This window comes from Grosmannia clavigera (assembly GCF_000143105.1).
Source record: "Grosmannia clavigera kw1407 unplaced genomic scaffold GCSC_144, whole genome shotgun sequence".
NCBI classification, from domain to species: Eukaryota; Fungi; Ascomycota; class Sordariomycetes; order Ophiostomatales; family Ophiostomataceae; genus Leptographium; species Leptographium clavigerum.
This window is the reverse complement of record NW_014040797.1, coordinates 1,222,679-1,243,660: the sequence shown is the minus strand read 5'-3', so window position 1 is coordinate 1,243,660 and position 20,982 is coordinate 1,222,679. Positions and strand designations below refer to the sequence as shown.

The 20,982-nt window shown below is 58.2% G+C and overlaps 5 protein-coding genes across 5 annotated transcripts; 3 read left to right on the top strand and 2 right to left on the bottom strand.

Moving 5' to 3' along the window:
- Positions 1-360: 360 nt before the first annotated feature.
- CMQ_2552 (serine/threonine-protein kinase) lies at positions 361-2,799 on the top strand (the record flags this gene model as incomplete). The annotated part of the gene is made up of 1 exon (XM_014316630.1): positions 361-2,799. The coding sequence occupies one exon, from the start codon at positions 361-363 to the stop codon at positions 2,797-2,799; it is 2,439 nt and encodes an 812-aa protein (XP_014172105.1).
- Positions 2,800-4,463: 1,664 nt separating this feature from the next.
- On the top strand, positions 4,464-5,352 carry CMQ_2629 (uncharacterized protein; the record flags this gene model as incomplete). Its single annotated transcript, XM_014316707.1, has 2 exons — positions 4,464-4,550; positions 4,603-5,352. 2 exons carry the CDS (start codon positions 4,464-4,466, stop codon positions 5,350-5,352), a joined length of 837 nt encoding a protein of 278 aa, XP_014172182.1.
- Positions 5,353-6,418: 1,066 nt separating this feature from the next.
- On the bottom strand, positions 6,419-8,836 carry CMQ_2525 (RNA polymerase 2 mediator complex component; the record flags this gene model as incomplete). Its single annotated transcript, XM_014316603.1, has 2 exons — positions 6,419-8,426; positions 8,481-8,836. 2 exons carry the CDS (start codon positions 8,834-8,836, stop codon positions 6,419-6,421), a joined length of 2,364 nt encoding a protein of 787 aa, XP_014172078.1.
- Positions 8,837-9,805: 969 nt separating this feature from the next.
- On the top strand, positions 9,806-12,376 carry CMQ_2660 (6-phosphofructokinase alpha subunit; the record flags this gene model as incomplete). Its single annotated transcript, XM_014316738.1, has 3 exons — positions 9,806-10,579; positions 10,675-11,142; positions 11,204-12,376. 3 exons carry the CDS (start codon positions 9,806-9,808, stop codon positions 12,374-12,376), a joined length of 2,415 nt encoding a protein of 804 aa, XP_014172213.1.
- A 3,579-nt stretch (positions 12,377-15,955) lies between these two features.
- On the bottom strand, positions 15,956-17,692 carry CMQ_3062 (c6 zinc finger domain containing protein; the record flags this gene model as incomplete). Its single annotated transcript, XM_014317140.1, has 3 exons — positions 15,956-17,087; positions 17,163-17,260; positions 17,315-17,692. The coding sequence occupies 3 exons, from the start codon at positions 17,690-17,692 to the stop codon at positions 15,956-15,958; spliced, it is 1,608 nt and encodes a 535-aa protein (XP_014172615.1).
- Positions 17,693-20,982: the final 3,290 nt, after the last annotated feature.

The following is a 20,982-nucleotide window of genomic DNA, read 5'->3' as shown; positions in this document are numbered from 1 at the left end:
GATCAGCTTCCAGCCCTGCAGCAAATAAGAAGGCGCAAGTCGAGATTATCATCCTGGTCGATTGCACCGACCCTTTCCCTGTTAGGACAAACGCGCATTCTTTCCGGGACTTTGTTCTGGTCGAGATATTTGTTTAGACTGCGAGCAGCAGGCTCCCTTTCCTATCTTCTCGTCGCATCTCCTTCTTTTCCCACTCATTGCCCATCTTTTTACCGTCTCTCCTTCGCAGCACGCACGCTCTTCTCTCCCGCTTTCGTACCAGCCGGTGGTCTTTCTGTTTGCCCCGCCACTCCTTCTGCAATCCATTTTCAGCCATCGTCATCGGTCATCTGTTGTCTGTGAAGAACAGCTCGCACGACCATGGCCAGCTTTGTGGCCAGTCTATTTGACCGGACCGCCGCGGTCGCGGGCGCAGCATCGGGCGGGCAGCCGTCAACGCCGCCCAAGAACAGCTTTGTGGCACCGGCCATGACGCCGCAGGGAAGCCCCAGCAAGAAGATGATGCCGCCAGGAGCACACGAGCTGCCCGAGGCGCACGAAGGCAGGCTCAAGATGGGAGGCAGTAGCAACGGCTACGGCATCAACAGCGGCCAGAGTAACGGCAGCAACGGAAGCAACGGAAGCAACAGCAGCAACAGCAGCAACGGCAAGGCCATTAGCAACATTGTGGTGCCAGTGCCCAGCCTGTTTGACAATGCGGTGCGGCTGGGCCGGCCGCAGCTCGGCGGCGGTACAAGCGGCAAAGCTCTGACGCCGACCAAGGGCAGCAGCAATATGCTGCCGCCGGGCTGTGGTGGTGGTGGGGGTAGCAGCACAGGCCTCGACGATCCATTTGCCACGGACGACAGCAGCGGCCTGCACAAAACAACAGGGGCTATGAGCGGGGCTGTGGGCCATCTGGCGATGGGGTCGTCCCAGAAAGGAGGAGGAGGGAGAGGAGCAAACAAAGAAAACAAGGATGAGGCGGGCGGCATGGCGACGCACGGCGACGGGGCGACGGCCAAGGCCAAGGCCAAGGAGAACATGGTACCGGTGCCACACCACAGCCTAGGCCCGCCAGCAAGACTGCCACTGCCGTCAGAGGTGGCAGCAGCAGCAGCAGCAGCAGCAGCAGCTGGAGGACACCATCACAACCACGCCGCGCTCTCGCGGCACGAAATGTACCAGACCAAGGAGCGGCCGATGATGGCGACAGTCAAGCGATTTAACACGTCACGCGGGCTGACGGCCGACGAGCTGGAGATCCTGAAGCGGCCCAACATTCGGCGGATGGTCAACGTGACACAGCTGTACTTTCTCGACTACTACTTTGACCTGCTGACGTACGTGGGCAGCCGGCAGAACCGGCTGAACGCGTTCCGGGCGGAGTTCCCAGCACCACCCGAGACGGACGAGGAGACGTACCGGCACATGTGGCAGAAGTACGCAGGCCGCGAGCGAGCCAACCTGCGCAAGCGACGGATGCGGCTGCGTCACGGCGATTTCCAGATCCTGACGCAAGTCGGACAGGGCGGATACGGACAGGTGTTTCTAGCGCAGAAGAAGGACACGCGCGAGGTGTGCGCGCTCAAGGTGATGAGCAAGAAGCTGCTCTTCAAGCTGGACGAGGTGCGGCACGTGCTGACGGAACGCGACATCCTGACGACGGCCAAGAGCGAGTGGCTGGTGCGGCTGCTGTACTCGTTCCAGGACGACAAAAGCATCTACCTGGCGATGGAGTACGTGCCGGGTGGCGATTTCCGGACGCTTCTTAACAACACGGGCGTCCTGTCAAACCGACACGCGCGCTTTTACATTGCCGAGATGTTCTGCGCAGTCGACGCGCTGCATCAACTCGGCTACATCCACCGGGACCTGAAGCCGGAAAACTTTCTGGTGGACTCGACAGGTCACGTGAAGCTGACGGATTTTGGGCTAGCGGCCGGCATGCTGTCGCCAGCCAAGATCGAGTCGATGCGCGTGCGGCTGGAGCAGGCGTCGGAGACGGCGGTGCCGTTTGGCAAGCCGATGGAGCAGCGCACGGTGGCGGAGCGACGCGAGGGCTACCGGACGATGCGCGATCGCGACACAGCATACGCGAAGAGCATCGTGGGCTCGCCCGACTACATGGCGCCCGAGGTGCTGCGCGGCGAGGAATACGACTTCACGGTCGACTACTGGAGCCTGGGCTGCATGCTGTTTGAGGCACTGACGGGCTTCCCGCCGTTTGCGGGTGCGACGCCCGACGAGACGTGGCGCAACCTGAAGCACTGGCGCGAGGTGCTGAAGCGACCGGTCTGGGAGGACCCCAACTACTTCCTGAGCAACCGGACCTGGAGTTTCATCACGACCTGCATCAACGGCCGGGCCAAGCGGTTTTCGCGCATCGACGACATCCTGCACCACCAGTACTTTGCCGAGGTCGACTGGGCGACGCTGCGGGCGAGCAAGGCGCCCTTTGTGCCGGAGCTGGACTCGGAGACCGATGCGGGCTACTTTGACGACTTTTCCAACGAGGCCGACATGGCCAAGTACAAGGAGGTGCACGACAAGCAGGCCGCCCTCGAGGACATGGCCGAGCGCGAAGACGCCATGCAGAAGGGTCTGTTTGTCGGTTTCACCTTCCGTCACCGCAAGACGGCCGGCGGAGCGGCCGACGATCTCAATGCCGGCCTGGCTTCGGTCAGCAACGGCAGGGCCAGCCCGCGGAAGCCGCTGACGGCCGACACGTTTGGGGGACCGGCCGTTTCTGCGTCTGCTTCTGCTTCCGCTCCGGCCACACCACAGACGGCTTCCCCCCCTTTTGGCACGATGCTGTAGGGCGAGCGAGCCGGGGATGGCGTCTGGCTGCGGCGACAGCGACCCGGCCATATGGCCGCCCACCCACAACAGCAGCTGTGGATGTGCAGGCCGTGGGCCATGCGTGGTGGCGACTGGGCCGTGGCCAGAGGACGGCCAGCGTGAGATGGGCCATGTGCGAATCGATGTGTCTTGTTTCTTTTTTGTCTTTTTCTTTTTTCTTGTTCTCTTCGCCTCTGTCGTTCTTTCCTCATTTGCGCCGGGGCAGCCGCCACTGCCTGTCCCGGCTGTTATCATTACTTGACTGCTGTCTTTTCTCCCTTGTCCCTTTTCCTCTTTTCTTCCCTCTTTTTCTTCCTCTTTCTGTTTGACCTTCCCATTCCCCCTTAATGCAGAGACGGAACGGCGACGTGGATGACGACGACCGGATGGGACACTACTATTTGATTTTACTTTCCTTTGTTCGGTAGAGAGGAGGGATGGGTCCCTCGCCGTCTTCGGCCTCTCTCTGTAGGTGTATTTGGTAGCTGCGGATAAAAATCCATGTTTTTTGCACGACTTTCCGAGAGTCGTCCTCAGTGAAATAAGCATATGCTGCGGCCAGTTGATCGCCGCCCGATGACGACGACGGCTGGCGAGATGGGCCACATGGTCGAGAACGCGTAATGGCATCGTCAGCAGAGCGGTCGATGATTCCGTCTGCAGGTATTCGCTGGATGGACAAGCCAGCTTTCGTCTATCCAAACTGCACACCCGTAATCCTTTTTTAATCACACGCATTCGCCTCTCTGCCCCTCAGCCTGCTCGATTCTGGTCCCCAAAAAGCACGCTGCGTCCAATTGTAAGGCCCCACAGAAGTCTGCGCCTCTGTCGTCCGGACATCCCCAACTCCCGAGAGGCTGGGCTGGTTCTCAGTCGCCCAGCGACCCCTCCTCTCCCCATCGCCTGTGCCACGGTCCTCGCTCGGTCCCGGGGGAGCCCATCTCCCTTTTCGCTTTCCTCTGCTGTACGCTGTCTTGCCATGCATGACCGCGCGGCCGTTCTCACTTCTCACCGCATCTCACTCGACCAGATGCAGTCTGCGTGCCGCTGAAGATCCCATCTCAGTACTGTTTCCGGCAGCTGCCGTGCTTGTAAAAGCTGCAGGTGGGGCAGGCCAGCCGCTCCTTTGCTCCTGCTCCCAACGCTGCAGAGCACCCACACAGCCAGCTGTCGCCTTCGGACACGCCTGCCGCGCTTTTTTCGCACGTCTGCAGGAGCAGTTGGGTGACGAATGCATTTGGGGGCCAATGCAGGCTTGCAGCAGGACGATCGACCCTACGTCACATTTTCTCTCTCTCTCTCTCTCTCGTGTCCCATCCTCTGTCGGACAGCATAAGCGTTGACGTGGAGTGGAGCCTCGGAACCAGAATCAGCAGCAGTTGTCCATTCGCCATTCTCCCAGTGAGCTCCTGTGGCTGGCCTGACTGTCTCACGGCTCTTCCTGTTGGAGACCACGAGACGAGCAACACGAAGCAGCAGGGATCGAGTATATGAGGCGTCTGTCGTCCGCACCTGTTCTCGTCTTCCTTTCTCGTCCGGCCCATCCACCTTCTCCCATCTTCCCCACACACGACATCCGACGACGTCATACGGCCTCGTATCCACCCACGTCTTCCACCTGACACAACAGCAGTCCGTTCATCATGCGATCGCTGTCCGTTGCTGCTGCTGCTGCCTGGCTGCCGGCCTTGGCTGCTGCTCAGTGGTGGTCTGGTGCTCCGTCGTGTGCAGTAAGTCCTGTTTTCGTCTGTCTCTCTTCCCTCTTCTGTCCTAACATCACAGGCCTCCTGCTTCTCCTCGGTCTGGTCCTCGTCCGACTGGCCGTCGCCGACAGCCTTCTGTGTCGCCTCTGCCACGCCCATTGCCAGCTGTCTGAGCGCCAGCTGTGGTTCTGCCACCTCGGCCGCTGCTACCTTCTCGTCCATCTCGTCGTCCCTCTGCAGCCAGTACTCATCCTGCTCGTCTGGCGGCAGCACCGGCGTGCTCACCGTCACGGCTACCGCTCCCTGGGGTGCCTACGGCACCGGCACCGGCTCCTTTGGTCCAGGCAGTGGCTTCTTCGGCACCCGCTCTTGGGACTCGGCCGCCACGGCTGTCGCCACCTACACCGTCACCGGCTGTCCCTGGGACGGTTCGCCCTGGGTCGCCGGGCCTGGCGCTGGTTGGGGCGGCTGGGGTCCTGGCGGTTTTGGCTGGGGCGGCGGTGGTCCCGGAGAGTTCTGGACCAGCTCGTGGACCGGCTGGTCCTACCACACCCAGACCACCACCGTTACCACCACCTTCACCAGCTCCGGCTCCGTCTTCACCACCGCTGCCGTCATCCGCGTCGAGGAGGCCGCTTCCGGTACCCAGACCAGCACCACCACCCTGGCCACCAGCACCACTACTGTCACTGCTACTGGCACTGCTGCCACCGCGAGCGCTGCTTCCACCAAGAGCTCGGCTGCCGGCGGTGATGGCGGAGACTGGTTGGCCGTCAAGGTCGTCGGCCTCGTCCTGGCTAGCATGTTGGCTGTCGTCGGTATGCTGTAATGTGCTCGCAACGACTCTATGATACCCAGCCGACTCTGTCTTTTGCCTCTTCTCGATCTGCATCAACTTCTACGAATCACGTTGTTTTATGGTTGCATTGTCTTGGGGTTTTCATCTTAAAAGCTGTGTAGTAGGATATGAAGAATGTTTCCAGACTATTTTCTCAAAGCTATTGCCAAGAAGAGAGTCATGTGAAAACAGTGCCCGTAGCCTATAACTTGGTAAAAACTGCGTTAGAATTTATCGATAAGAAAGAGTAAAGATATAGCAACTCTTTGTGAGCGCTTTTGATGCCCGAAAGCGAAAATCCATCAGGTGTGTGATGGTGTTCTGTGGACATTTGGGGGAGATACGTAATATGTAGAAAGTGCTGAAAAAGTGAAAAAAACGAACTGTCTCGGTTTGACCCTCTGTGTTAGTCAAGCTGGTGACGCTTCTCTGCTTACTCGGACAGGTGTATTTTTGTTGCCCAAAGGCAGATTCATTTTCAATGAAGTAGTATATAAAGCTTTGATCCAGAGCATTGGTGTTATTCGTTGTTATTGAGCGTCTAACTGCCACCAATATGTCTAAAATAAAAGCCCCACAAATCTTATCACTTTTGGATAGGCTATGTATGTGTTAGCCGTTGCCTGCATAGAGCGATGCCCGTGCCTCCTCTTGACGGAGTCTGTAAGAAACATAGTAGGCGCAGAGCACACACTCGATGCCGTCACATTGGTGTGAGACGAGGCGCACAAGAAGCTCTTTCCGACTCGCCTCCTCCTTGTCCGCCTGTTTTCCTACAAGCACGATCCAAGTACTTGTGATTTCTTTCCCGCGAGGTATTAGGCCTTGCTTCCTGGCTTCATGTAGGGAGGTTAGGTTGACGCTTCGTTTCGTTACTTTTACGTTTTGACAACCATTTCGTGACTGTAATTGCGTCCCTTTTTGTTTCCATAGTATTGCAATGTATTATCTTTGAATTCAACAAGCGTTATCATCCATCCAGAGATCCAGACCTTCTGCCCCTTGTCCCCCACCCATGAACGCCTGTATCCAAAGCAGACGCCCTGGAGTCTTTTCTTTACTGGTCCGTGTCCGCGGCCGGCTTCAGCTCGCCGTTGATGCAGCCCTGGACGATGTCGTGCAGTGTCGACGGCGAGGCGTCCTCCTGCTTCTGCTGCTGAGGGCTCTCAGCCGTCCAAGCCCAACGGCGATAAACGGCCGACTCGAGCGTCCCATGAGGCCACGACGCGTACAGCCGCAGCTCTGGCGGGCAGAACTTGCGGAGGGGGCTGTCGTCGTCGACGAGGGCCGTGTCGTCACCCCCATCCTCTCTGGGGCCGTCTTCATCTGCGGTTTCGGATTTTGTGTTCAGGTTCGGGTTCCCTAACACGTGTCCGTCTCCATCTGCTTCTCGACCGTCCCCTTCGTCCACATCCGCATCTAGGATCTCGTCTAGCTCCGTGATCGTGTCCGTTGACGTCAGGCTGAACCGCATCTCCCAGAGCGGATCGTTCTGATGCTGCAAGGCCGTCCCATCCACCGTCCTCGACCAGATCACGCCCGTCTGGGATGCGTCCTCGTGGGCGATGGCTGCCTTGCGGGCATCGGCCGCGAGCACGTGACCCACGGCGCTGCTGACATAATCAAGCACGTCGCGCAGCGTCGCGTAGTTGTCCGCGGGCGGGAAGCTGTCCTGGAGGGGGCTGCTACCACCGGTCGGTGGAGGATGCAGCTGGATGAGGTACTGTGTGCGAAGTGGCATGTTGGTAGTACGGCTGCGGATGGAGAGGCGGATGTCGGGCGCAAGGGTGAGCTCGAACGTGAACTCGCGCGGGTTCAGAAAGGCCATGCAGACACCTTCGGACGCGGCCAGCTGGCGCGAGGCAGATCCGGCTGTCGGGGGGGGGATAGACGAGGCCAGAGGACGCTCGAACAGGGTAAATTGGGCAGTAGTGTGGCCAACGCGATGCAGGATCGAGCAAAGGTCCGAGAGAAAGCGCGCAATGTGCTCGAGGGCCTTTTCGTACTTGAGGTTGGCCAGGATCGGCCGCAGCAGGTAGTAGGCTGGCGGCGGGGTGCCGGTGCTGTCGGACGGCGGCGCAGGCACCGAGCGCAGACGGTAGTGGTGGCGGTGGCCGTGGGCGAGAAAGAGGTGCAGCGACGACGCGGTAACCTCGGCGACTCTGTCCATCTCGGCGGTGGCGATGGCAACCGCGCCCGCATCAGAAGCAACTAGCTGGAGGGGTTCGAGGGCGATGATGCCCTCGGTGTGAGCGCCGGCAGGAAAGACGATGAGGGGGCCTCGAAGTGCGATGCCGTGGGCCACGAGGAGACGAGCCTCGCGGTTGAGCTCACGCCAGAGCTCCTTGGCGTAGACGGTGTTGCGAGCCTCGAGGATTCGGTTCTCGAGGGGAGCCGACGGCGGCAGGCGAATTGGAGGTGACGAGCGGCCGATGATGTCGACATTGCCGGCTGCGTTGCGGCGACGAAGCGTGACGACAATGGCCGAAGGCGGGCCCAGCGCGGTGATGTCGAGGGCAACGTGACCACGCTTGACGCGGCGCAGTGGTGCAAAGCCGGCAGCGCGCAGATCGGCGGCAGCCTCGGAGAAGCCAAACTTGACGCGAAGGAGCCGTCGTTGGCCGGGAGTGCGGGAGAGAGCCCAGCCGCGATCGCGAACGGCAACGACTTCGGACCAGTACATCTGCTCACGGCGCAGCTCGGCGTGCAGGCGCTTGCGGCCAGCGGCCAGCAGCTCGGCCGCCCGATCCATGGCCAGAAGCTGCCATCCGACGCATTCAATCTTATGGTCCAGCACCCGCTGTGCGTTGGACCGTGTCGTCTCGTCCAGGATCTGCCCACCCGCGAGACCAGGCCCGCCTCCACCGCCCCGGCCGCCACCGTGTCGCGTCTGCAGTGCTTTGGCTGCTTGGGCCGCGTTGGCAATGCGGCCGGCACTGAGCGTGCCGATGCCAATCTTTTCGCGCAGCATCGGCGAGAGCGACTGCAGCGCCTGGGTCGGCCGGTCTTTCGAGAGCAGTAGCGAGACAAAGTCGACGACGATGAGACCGTTCTGAAGAGCAGATCTGAACCCATGTCAGCACACATACGAGCACGGACTCGGAGCCGTTTGCACTCACTCCAACGTTCGCAACACTTCGTCACGCTTCGCAATCATGGCTTCAATGCCTTTGGTGCGGTGAGCCAACGTGTCATTCGCTGCCTCTTCATTCTCGTCGGCACCCCGTCCAGACGCTTCGTCCGCATCGTCGCCATCGCTCCCGTTTCCCGCCTCTCGCCTGGTTCGTCGCTCTTCGATCTCCTTGCGCAGGCTCTCTTCTGTCAGCTTGCGGAACTCGCCGCCTTGGGCCTTGATCCGCCGCACAAAGTCGCCAATGTTGGCTGGCTCCTGGCCTGGCAGCGGCCATGGACGGAACACCGCATCACGCAGTCCAAACAGTGCAGGGGTGTCGGCTGTGCCGGCACTGTCCGCCATTATACCTCGCTTGACCGGGAGAGCGGGTGGCTGTCGTGGGGGGTTGAGTTGTCAAAGAGATACACGAATAGAGGCGAGTCCGCACCGCCACAGTTGAGGCTGCTAGCAATGGTGGGGCCTATGAGCATGACTAACGCGGGCAAGTAGTAGATCTGGTGCGGTATTTCAGCTACTTGCCTCACTATTCGGCCCATTTACCAGGGACAATGTACCCTTACGTGGGCTCATAACGGCAAAGCACGTAATTGCGCACAGCAAAGTCTCCCACCATCGGGCCATAAGCCGTTATTGCAGAGACGAAACCCCACAGGATTCAGACCACTGGCATGTCATAGTAATGTGACTACCGGCGTCCAGCTAAAAGCATTTTTTTTTTTGCCGCAGCACAGCTTCTCGTGCTGTCGTACTCGTACTGAACGTAGCAAGAGACCTGGCCCGGCGCGGCCGTCTGCCATCTCGGCTCAATCAGCCCATCGAATCTCCTGTCCAGGATCTGTCGGGCCAAGACTGTAGATTCCGGGAGAGACAGTGATCGAGACAGCAGCAGAAAAAAGAAACAAAGGTTGGACAGCAGTCTCACCAGCACTACGCACATCAAAGAAAGCGAGCGATTTAGCGCGTGGTTTTACGAGCTTTACTGCGTTATTTTCCCTGCCCCGCCGCAAAACCCCCTCCTCAGCAGACGTCGATAAGATAAGAGCTTGGTTGCTTGTGCCTCACAATACGCCTCATTAAGACCGCCAACGCTCCTTCCCCGGGCTGTTCCTTCTGTCCGCCCTTGCTGTGATCTTCTCTACTTTTTCGCCATCCGTTTTGGGCATCTGCAACGGCCTCTTCTATTCTCCATTTCCCCCCAACAAACGCCTGCATCATCGGCATCTCTGGCCTCTATACACGCCGCAGCAGCAGCACTGTCCGTTGGCTGACGACCCCGCGCTTCCACGGATCCATCTTCACCTCCGCTTCCTCATGGCAAGCGCCTCCGCACCGGGAGCGGCAGCTCCTGCCAGTACGGCACCAGTAGCAGCAGCAGCATCCAAAAAGAAGATTGCCATCATGACTTCGGGCGGCGACTCGCCGGGCATGAACGGCGTCGTGCGGGCCTGTGTCCGCATGGCCATCCACCTGGACTGCGACGCCTTCTGCGTCTACGAGGGATACGACGGTCTCGTCCGCGGCGGCGACTACATCCGCAAGATGGAATGGGACGATGTGCGTGGTTGGCTGTCTGAAGGCGGCACTCTGATTGGCACCGCCCGTTGCATGGCCTTTTACGAGCGACCCGGCCGTCTGGTGGCCGCCAAGAACATGATCATCAACGGCATCGACGCGCTCATCATCTGTGGCGGCGACGGCTCGCTCACCGGCGCTGACAAGTTCCGTGCCGAGTGGCCTTCACTGCTCAGTGAGCTCGTTCAGACTGGCGAGCTGACGGCCGCTCAGACCGCCCCCTACCAACACCTCAACATCGTCGGCCTTGTCGGCTCTATCGACAACGACCTGTCCGGTACCGACGCCACCATTGGCTGCTACTCGGCCCTCACCCGCATCTGCGAGATGGTCGACTACATCGAGGCTACTGCCTCGTCACACTCACGCGCCTTTGTCATCGAGGTCATGGGCCGCCACTGCGGCTGGCTCGCTCTCATGGCCGGCGTCGCCACCGGCGCCGACTTCATCTTTATCCCGGAGAAGCCGCGTGAGGACAACTGGCGTGAAGAGATGTGCGCCATTGTACACAAGGTACTTTCTTTCTTTCTCTTTTTTTTTTCCTTTTTTTTTTCTCCTTTTCTTTTCTTCTCTTTGCCCTCTCTCGACTTGCCCGCTCACACAGATAGAACCGCCAACTGGGCAAGAGAAAAACCATTGTCATCATTGCCGAGGGCGCCCTCGACCGCGAGGGCAACAAGATCTCGTCCGAGATGATCCGCGCACTGTTGGCCGACAAGGACGGCCTGGCCCTCGACACCCGTATCACCACCCTGGGCCACGTCCAGCGCGGCGGCACGGCTGTCGCATACGACCGCATGCTCGCCACGCTGCAGGGCGTCGAGGCCGTTCGCGCCGTGCTCGAGGCCACGCCTGAGTCTGAGACGTGTTTCATCGCCATCACGGAAAACAAGATTGTGCGCAAGCCACTCATGGCTGCCGTCCAGAACACAAAGTCCGTCGTTGCTGCCATCGAGGCCCACGACTTTGATCGCGCCATGGCTCTGCGGGACACTGAGTTCTCCGACCAGTACAAGTCCTACATCATGACGACCGCCGTGCAGCTGGACCAGCACATGCGGCTGCCCGAGAAAGAGGCAAGTCTGCCACGTCACTAGACGCCAGAGACGTCGTTGCTAACACGCGGGCTGTAAGCAGAGAATGCGGATCGGTTTCATCAACGTGGGAGCTCCTGCCGGCGGCATGAACGCGGCCATACGAGCGGGTGTGGCCTACTGCATATCCCGTGGGCACGAGCCGCTGGCAATCCACAACGGCTTTGCCGGCTTTGCACGGCATCACGCCGACTCGCCGCTGCGGTCAGTCCGGCCATTTGACTGGCTCGAGGTCGATGGCTGGGCCAGCAAAGGCGGGTCCGAGATCGGCACCAACCGCGAGCTGCCGAGCGATTCCGGGATGGAGACCATTGCCAACTTGATCGAAGAGTACCAATTCGACGGGCTCTTCCTCATCGGCGGCTTCGAGGCCTTCCACGCCCTGTCACAGCTGCGCACGGCACGCGAACAGTACCCGTCGCTGTGCATCCCGATGGTGCTGCTCCCGGCGACTATCTCGAACAACGTGCCCGGCACGGAGGCCTCGCTGGGATCGGACACGTGTCTGAACGAGCTGGTCAGCTACTGCGACAAGATCAAGCAGTCAGCGTCGGCCACGCGGCGGCGCGTGTTCGTGATCGAGACCCAGGGTGGACGGTGCGGCTACGTTGCCACGCTGGCCGGCCTCAGCATCGGGGCCAGCGCTGTGTACACGCCAGAGGAGGGCCTCAGCCTAGACATGCTCGCGACAGACGTGCGGCATCTTAAGGAGGTGTTTGCCAACGACAAGGGCCAGTCTCGGGCCGGCCGGCTGATCCTGATCAACGAGCGGACGAGCAGCGTGTACACCGCCAAGCTGGTGGCCGACATCATCCGGGAGGAGGCGCACAACCGCTTCGAGGCGCGGGACAGTATTCCAGGTCACGTGCAGCAGGGCGGCGTGCCATCAGCCATGGACCGGTGCCGGGCGGTGCGGCTGGCGATCAAGTGTATCGAGCACCTGGAGGCCTTTGGGCGCAACGCGCACAACCGCGTGAAGAAGGACCCGACGAGCGCAGCCGTGATCGGTATCAAGGCCGCCAGCGTCGTCTTCACGTCGGTCGAGGAGCTCGAGAAGACCGATACGGACTGGCCGAACCGCCGGCCGCTCGATGCCTTCTGGCTGAACATGAAGGACGTCGTCGACGTGCTGTCCGGCCGGCCACCATACCATCCACCGAAAGAGATCTTGACCGGGCTGCAGGCCAAGGACGCGAAGCGAGGCATCATTTCATAGGAAAGCAGGACAGGGTTTTACGGAGTACGGGGGGAGGAAGGAGGGCTGGGAGTTTCTCCATCCGATCTGATCTAATCATGGCTTCTTTTGTTGATGGGCATGCTTTCTTACGATACCGAGCAGGAATGTCCAAATGCTTTGTAAAAAGGGACGAGTTTTTCCCCGCCATGTCTCGGAATTGTCTGCTGTCGTGCATGGTCCCATCGCTGAGAGCTGAGCCGGTCTTTCACATAAGATGTTTACGACGTGCGACGTACGTACAGAGTAGCAACGGCTGAACAGATGTCCTTCGGCAAAACAGAAGTCGGCGCCGACGAACAGGAACGGGACAGGCCTCTGCGTGCCCTGATTGGCCAGCAGGCCTTTCTCCACGTTTTTTTTTATAGGTCCGTTTTAATATCGGGATTCGGGCCTCGGACATCGGTGGCAGCGGATTACAAACACCAAAGCACCAAGATTATATAGTCCAGCAGCAATTAACCTATTCGAGAAGGAGGGTGTGTGGATGTCCGTTTTTTTTTTTCAATAGTCGGGCCTCTACCGGCCGTTCTTGATGTTGATCTCTGTGCGCAGGCACAAAGCGAACTGAAAGGGGTTGGAATCAGCTGAGGACTGGTCTTCATCACGATCGGGGGCTTGTGTGTTAGGGCACGCCGCTGACAAAGCGCCGGTGGGCCCTCGTTTTTTTTTCTCCTGATATCGTGCTGGAATTTCGGCCGTGGCAGTTCGAGCTATCCGTATTCCCAGCACGCTCAGCCTTTCTCTAACAGCGGTGGGTCGGGTTATGCTCGGGATCCATTCATTCCGGAATCCGCTCCGTCGTGACAGCACAAGAAAATCGGCTTGCCAATGGAGCTAGCATGCAGATACACGTATATACGGATATACGTGTGGTAGCAACGGCACACCAACTCGTCAGATGGACGCCATGTACGAGTTCCCCAGACAGGGTCAGACGACCTGTCCTGCACGCCTGTCTCACGCGCCATCGCCCGGCTGCTCAGAAGGCCGTCCGGGGCGGGAAACAAATCGAGTCCGACGGGCTGGGAACGCGAGGGGTGCGTGTGTGTGACGCGTGGCGCAGACTTGTACATAGTAGCCTGGGGGGTGGTCATCCCCCCCCCCCCCCTGGAATGCTTAAATGCCGACCTCCTCGATACAGCGCTTGCAAAGTGTGCGAAGCGCTGCTAGTCCGTACGGCGCATCTCGATGTCGCGATGGTATGTATCTTATGATACGACAGCCCAGCCTCTGCTGGCACACCTGAGCCGTTAACCCCTAACTCCAGCTGCAGAATGCAACGTCAGTCCTGGGCCGCCAATCAGACCGGCGCGGAGAGTATTTGAGAGGGGTCCAAAGTAGGTTCGCCCGCCCTGCTTCGACCTAGTACTCATACGGAGTACATGCTCATACATATACGAGTCCATGCTATCGGCGGAGGAGACCATCCCCAGTCTCTCGCCCCCGCGGCTGGCCAATTCCAGCGTGGGCTGGCCTGCAGAAAATAGGAAATAGAAAATAGAAAATAGAAAAAGAAGCCAAACGCAAACATTGCAGGTCGAGTCGACGCAGGTGAGGCTTATATCTGTACGGGTACTAGACAAACGATATCCTACTATGTAGTAAAAATCCTAGGGCCTGAAACAGCAGGCACAGGTCCTGCCCGTTTTGCCGTTTTGGACGGCCCCCACCGTTTCAGCACAGACAGAAATGCCGGATGGTTTGCGCGCATGGCCAAGCGATTCATGGCTGTTAGTGCTCGGCAAAGAGGAATTCCGCATCATTTCGGTTTGCGCAGCCCACTCGACCTGATCCGACAGGCACTACCGAAAATCCGAACCAGCGATGGCAAGAAGGTTGTTCTTCCTTCTCCCTTCCTCCTCGTTGATCACGTAAAGTCCCCGGTGGACCAGAGCATTATTAAGGAAGTGGGGGGATTTGTCTGGCTTACCAAGCTCCCGCCCACGAGTTTGCACCTTTGGTGCCCGATCGTCCTTAAACGTGGCGCATACTATGTAACGGCCCGTTCGTTTTTTTTCTTCTGTAAAAACCCCTGCCCTACCTGTATCCTTTACGAGTAGTGCCGTGCTATGTGGTATCTTACCGTATGGGATGTCAGAGACGAGTGATGCAGCGACATCTTACGAAGAGGAACAGGGCGTTCTCCAGACCGCCTTTCGTGTGTGTACTCGTAGTACTATGTAGCATCTTGCTCGTCGGGCACTCGGCGCAACGTCTGGGCGGATGACGGAGAGCCAAGGATAATCAGTGGCGTCTGAAGCACACAACATTTCGTAACCTAGCTTGGCCTTCTTTGTATCGTCATGGAGCGTTTTTAGCCTTATCTCCGCAGCGGGAAGAAGAATTGGTCATCGGGAAATCTGACTCTCCGTTGTTGTGGAATCTGTGGGATAGTCTTACGAGAAATCGGACTTGGATTGGAATTGCCGACAGGCTCAAGGCGGTGGGCAGAAAGTTGGTAAGGAGGGCTCTCAAGGGGGTGATGCTCGTACTGAGAAGCTGCTGTTTGTCACCCAACACGCAGGCAGGCAGCAACGACGAGACTGTCCAAGGGCGTGCGGGTACGAGGACGGCCAAGGGCCAAAGGTAATGCGTATCTTAAGATACTTGTACAGTGTATACGGGTACGGAGCAAAAAGATGCTTCGTGAACACCGTCTGACAAAAGCCGAGCCAACGAGACGCAGCAGTTCTACCCGTAGACTCTTCGTACATGAAATCAAACTTTGTACAGACACAGTAAAGTCGGCCTTTGGGGTGGGGTGGGGATATTAAGATACTTCCAGAACAGGCTAGTCTGGCCCAAGCAGACGCGGAAAACGATCTCACCTGTATAAAAAGATACTGTGAAATACGGAGTACTTGGCACAAGCAGTAAGACCCCCTGGTCCTACATTGCTTCTTTGGGGTTTCGCTTCTCGCCGCTCTTGTTTCCAAATGGCGCGCTCTGGTAAGATATCTTAATTCCCCGTGTTGCAGACTTGTGCAGGCCCGTCGTTACATCTGGAACGGTCGTCCTCCCCAATCTCCCCGCATGCCTCGCATAGGCTTTCTGATGATCATCACCTGATGCTGTTTAACGCTGAGAAGCCGTCTTGATTGGACAAGGCCAGCCTGCTAGCCTGCTAGCAATCACCGCTCGTCTTGGTTTGATTACAGCCTCTTAGCGAATCTGTTTACGGGTCTGCTTTCGGTGTCTGGTTGGCTTGTATTATGCTGCCAAAAAGTTCCGTGATGGCCAAAATGCCCAACTCCCTGTAAACAGCGTTTGGTGGAAAGTACAGCCACATTGACACCACCATTCCAAGACTTCCGCCCTGCCAGCCCCTCTAATTCAAGCCCGGCTGTCAAGAAATCAATGCCCATATACTAAGCGCCTCTAATTTTGTCTCCTGCTCTGTTGCCTGGTCGTAAAATGCGAAATGAATGGTAGAATGCCCGGAACACCTCCCCCCAGCCACCCTTCAAAACTCCAGTCTCATGCCGAAATCCAGATTATTTTCAATGGTTTCGGTCTATTCGTATCTGGTGCTTGCAGTGTACGGTCTCATGTCCGTTCCTACATCAGCACATCGTCGTAGCCGCCGGAGAAGATCATCGGGTCGCCCATCCCCAACATCGCCTCGGGATTTGGGCAGGACAGCACATGAGGCTTGATGGTGCCAAAGTTGGACTCGACCAGTCCCTGGCGCAACATGTCGACGCCAAAGTAGGATGTCGGTGAGGCCATGTAGGGCATGGCTGTCGCCAAGGCCGATGGAACAGACAGCGATAGTGGTGACTGTGTGGTCGCGCTTTGTTGTCGCTGCTGAAGCGAGCGCTTCTGTCGTTGGCGCTGCTGTTGCAGTTTCTGCATTTGCTGCTGTGCCTGCTGTTGCTGCGCCTGGGCCTGGGCCTGGGCCTGGGCCTGCTGTTCCTGCATCTGGGCCTGCGGTTGCTGTTGCTGCTGCTGCTGTTGCTGTTGCTGTTGCTGCTGCTGGAGAGTCTGAGCACTCAAGTCCAGCGAAGTCCGGCCGCCGATCCAGTTGTTGAATTGGGCCGTTTGTAATGTCGGAGAGGGTGCGACGAACCCATCAGACTGGGTGGACACGGCATCGAAGTCGTTGAAGGAGAGACTCTGGGGCGACATGGTCGTGCTGGCGCTGTTGACGCTGCTGTCGTTGCCATTGCCGAAGACATTCTTGCGGTAGTCGTCCATGTCCGAGAAGGTGTCCAGCTCTTCGGAAGAGCTCGCACGGTCGAAACGGCCAAGGCCGGCCATATCGAATCCACCGCCACCGGCCACCATGGCGGCAGGGGCAGAGCCAGGCACTGCAATGGGGACGGCGGATGTCTGCGAGCGGATCTGGGCCTGGGCTTGTTGTGCCTCGACCTGAGCTTGAGCCTGGGCGGCGGCAGCCTGGACGGCCTGCTCGGTCTCCCGCTGCTTGTGTTGCTCCTCGAGCTGGGCGGCGAGCTCGGCCAGGTCAGACTCGTCCTCGGGGAAAACCGAGGTGCCCATTGGCAGGTCCGGATCGTTGTTGGGGCGGATGCAACCGAGCTTGGCAGCGATGCTGTGAATCACCGGCTGGCCACGCTCGTTGAGCTCGGGCTCGCCGAGATCCCAGGTCTGGGCAGCGCGAACCATGCTGTAGAGCTTGTGCACGGTGGCTACTAATGCGAACTGTGTGTTCTCCAGAACTTCGGCATATCTGATTCCAGTGGGAGGCCGTCGTCAGCTCGCGTCCCCGAGAGGGAAGAGGGGCGATGGAGGCCAAGATGCTTACCCTTTCGGCAATTGCTTGTATTCTGTCTTCTTGCGCGTGCCAGCGGTACAGACCAGGCCGTCATCCTTACACCTCTTGCAGGGAAACTCTCCGTCACACTGCACCAGTCAGCACGCTGGACAAAACAGCAGCAGCAGAACCTCGTGACGGACCTTTGTCTTCTTCATACGACAACGCTCGCAGGCCTTCCATACGCGCTTGTGGCGACCGTCGCTGTCGTGATGGGGCGAGCCATGATGGCTGGAGGTGGAGTGGTGGGAGTGAGAGTGGGATGTCGACGGGGCGGTGGCCGATCGCTTTGATGCCCGGTGGCTGTTGTGGTGGGGGGTGTGGCCATTGATCGAGCTGGTTGGGGTGCCGGTATTGCTGCTGTTGCCATTGCCGCTCTTGGCAGAACGGACAGCAGAGGCCAGCGAGGAGGACGTGGACGACGGGCTTTTGCGCGAGACAGGCTGCGGCCGCGAACTGTGGTCGTCGTACGGAGGAGTTGGTATGCTTGTTTCCATAGCTGGCGGCTCTTGTTTTAGCATGGCATTAACGAGGTCGAGGTGGCGGCTTTTATTATTGTGTCATGCAGTGGTGCGGTAGGTGCGTGTAAGTGGACGGCGTAACCAATGCCAGCAGGACTACCACGACACCAATCCAAGAGAGAAGCCCGGGAACAGAACGAAACAGATGTCTAAATCGTGAACACAAAAGGACAGGAAGACGAGGACGTGAGGGGGGAGGGGGTAGGAGTGGAAGGGGAAGGGGGAAGCAGCGACTGGACGGCGAGGGCAGAGATATTATAAAGGCCAGGGAAGGTACGAGGGTACTCGTACGAACGTCACAGCAAGCAGGCCAGAAAAAAATCCCCATAAATCATACATAAATCAGGAATTAAGAGAAATGTGCTAGAAAAAAAGACGACTTGGGCGTGCGACTAAGTCGACTGCACGCCCCCCTTCTCGTCCCAGGACGCGAGGACGCTAAGACGGACGGTCACTTGGGTCGAGGAGCAACCGTTAGGCCTTCGGCTTCCTGGCCAGGGAGAATAAGCAGTGTGCATGACCATTAGTAATCGCCCCAGGGCCGGTGTACCAGTAAGCCGGTTTGCGGATTGGCAGAAGACGCTGCGAGCTGTGCTTGCTGGGAGATGGGAATTCGCCGGGCTCGTTTCGGGGGACTCAGCGCTTAATCAGCGCGCTGCTGTGGGATGTTGCTGAGAGCACGGGAGTTTTCCTGAAGCAATGCATAACAATGCTGGCAGCAGAGCGAGAAACGGAGAAGCCAGATCGGGAAGTCCGTTTTGCAGACTAGGCAGGGTGTGGGTCTATTATTGACAATCGATTTAGGGCGTTGGACCAGCCAGATGGACCTGGTCAGGACGGAACGTGCGAGAAGGACGGGAACTCTCCAGGCCCGGCACACCTTATCGGTCGGTCTGTTGTTTATGTCCGAAGCGCGGACCAACGAGAATGCATTGCCCCCGTCGTCCGGACGGAGTACGAGCAGTTCGCATCTTGCCTGCTCTGTACGGAGTACTTACGATACTCGTAGGCAACTCGAAGCCGTCTCTGACATGGAGCCTCCTGCTTCTGCGGTCCCTGGCCTGCGGTCCCTGGCCTGCGAGGCTGTGTCAGCTCTGACATCCCGACTCGCCAGTGAATCAGCAACACAAGTAGCGGTATTCCCGCGCCAATCATGGCCACAGCCGTTCGACTGTCCTCTTCCACAGCTTGAGTAAGCCGGCGGCGTGCACCAGCTCGCGACATGGTCTTTCTTTGCAAGTAAGATGCATTCATAATGCCCTAATACGTGCATGCAGTGGCTCCTAGGATCGGCAAACAGCTGGGCAATCGAATCAACCGCCGTCGTTGAGACACTGCGGCACCGAAGAGAGACTCCATCGCACCGCACAGCGCGCACTTTACTGAGTACGATACTGCTGCCCGCTAATGGAGAAGGGGATACGGCGCTAGTGTCGCCGTTCTCCGTTCAAGCCCCCCTTATTCTTCTGCTAAGTGACTGTGTATGGCTGTGGTTCCCCAACCTCGCCCTTCGCGCCTTCGCGCTGGTGGCCTGATGACGGCCGGGGGTTAGAGGGGGACCACCACAGAGCGGGATGGTGTCCAGCAAAAAAGAAAGACGAAAAAAAAAAGACAGACGAAAAAGAAAGCCGCCCCCGCATGGGAACTCGTGCGAGGCGAGCAAACAGGCCGAATCGAATGCAGCGCAACCCCCCTCCTCCCCCAAATGTTACATAGCAAGAGAAAGAGAGTGAGAAAAAGCTTGTATCAGCATCTTGCAGTTTCGTCCAGGGGTTTGTGCGAGTCAGGTGGTGCCACGGCTGCAAGACACTGAATAAGCTTTGTGTACCATTAGTGGCCACATGCATATAAGTGCGGTATCTTACGTGGTTGTGTCCCTGTGTTCTCTTACATAGTACTCCGTACGATATAGGATTGCCCGTACGGGCTTCAGCCACGGTCCTTCACCGCATCTTGGCCTGCCGGGACAACACATTGCTCCCTCACGTCGTGGCTGCTGAGGACCCTGCACGCAAGCCATTATGCTGTCCCCGGCCCCCCCCCCCCCCCCGTCGTGCGCAGCCAAGAGGGCGGCGATGCGGTTTCGTGGTCAGCATCGCATCGTCTCGTACTCGTATTTCCAGAATCCCATGTTTTATTCCCATCTCTGCAAATATGCACTCCACAGAGCAGTCTTTTCGGAGTCGGAATTTCAACCGGATGGCCACCAATCCGGTCCACTTTAAACTGCGGGAATACACCGTTTACCTGCACCACTCAGTTCTTGCAGCCCGTCTTGGCGACGGAGGTCGACAGGAATGGTCCTGAAAGGAACGGAGATGGAATAAGGGGCTTTAGGGGGAAGGAGTCCTTTCCCCCAGCGGCATGGTGCAAGAAAGGCATCGAGATTGCTCTTAATGCCTCGGTACGGAGCATGTGTGGGCCGCATATTTTGTGCATACTCGCTTCTGAGCCCTACTCGTACGGAGTATTACTCGAAAGAATGTTGCTATTATCTTACTACTCCGTATGTATCGTGCTTGCCCATTACGCCTGTTTTCACGTAACGGAACGCCCCTGATAGCAGGGTCAGTGTGGGATTATGGAGACGATGGTTGCCCAACAATAAAGCAAATTAAAGCTTCGAAGTTCGAGAACATTTCGCCTCGCGCCTTGGCGATGAGAGCGAGGCAAAAAACAAATCGCAGGTACCGCAGAATAGACGCTACCAAAGGCATGACCTCTGCGGCAAGGCTACACGCCGACCACAGCAGGTAAGTCGGTGGCAGGCGGTGTGCTACGCGACAACTGTTGGGACATGGCTCAACGTCGCTATCAGCCCTGTATGAGCAGTATATCCGTGATATCCCGCAAAGAGGGGGGCCTCATGACCACAAGAGCGCTTATGTAGGACCAACGTCTCTCCTTTCGCTGCTCCGCGCTCGTCACTTCCTGCCGAAGCCAGGCACGCCGTCATATCTGATGATCGAATCTTGGCTGGCGCCGCGAGCCTGGAAATACGAGTACTTGTTCCCAAGATCTCGATGAAACCAGCCGGTCTGATATTCTGATAGATGAGCAACACCACCCTACCCGCAGAGAGCCAAGCTTCGTGCGAGGACGAGATCGTACCTCTGCCACGCTCTGTCTTCTCCCTTTGTTAACATCTTGATATCACAACATGGCTGCCTGCCACTTCCGCTTTAGGCTGTCTCCAACACGTCTTCCCAAGCGCTCCATCTGCGCCCTCTCTGGGCATCGTGACGAGGGCAGAGCCGGTTGCAGAGCATGCGTCTGGACCCTTCAGATTC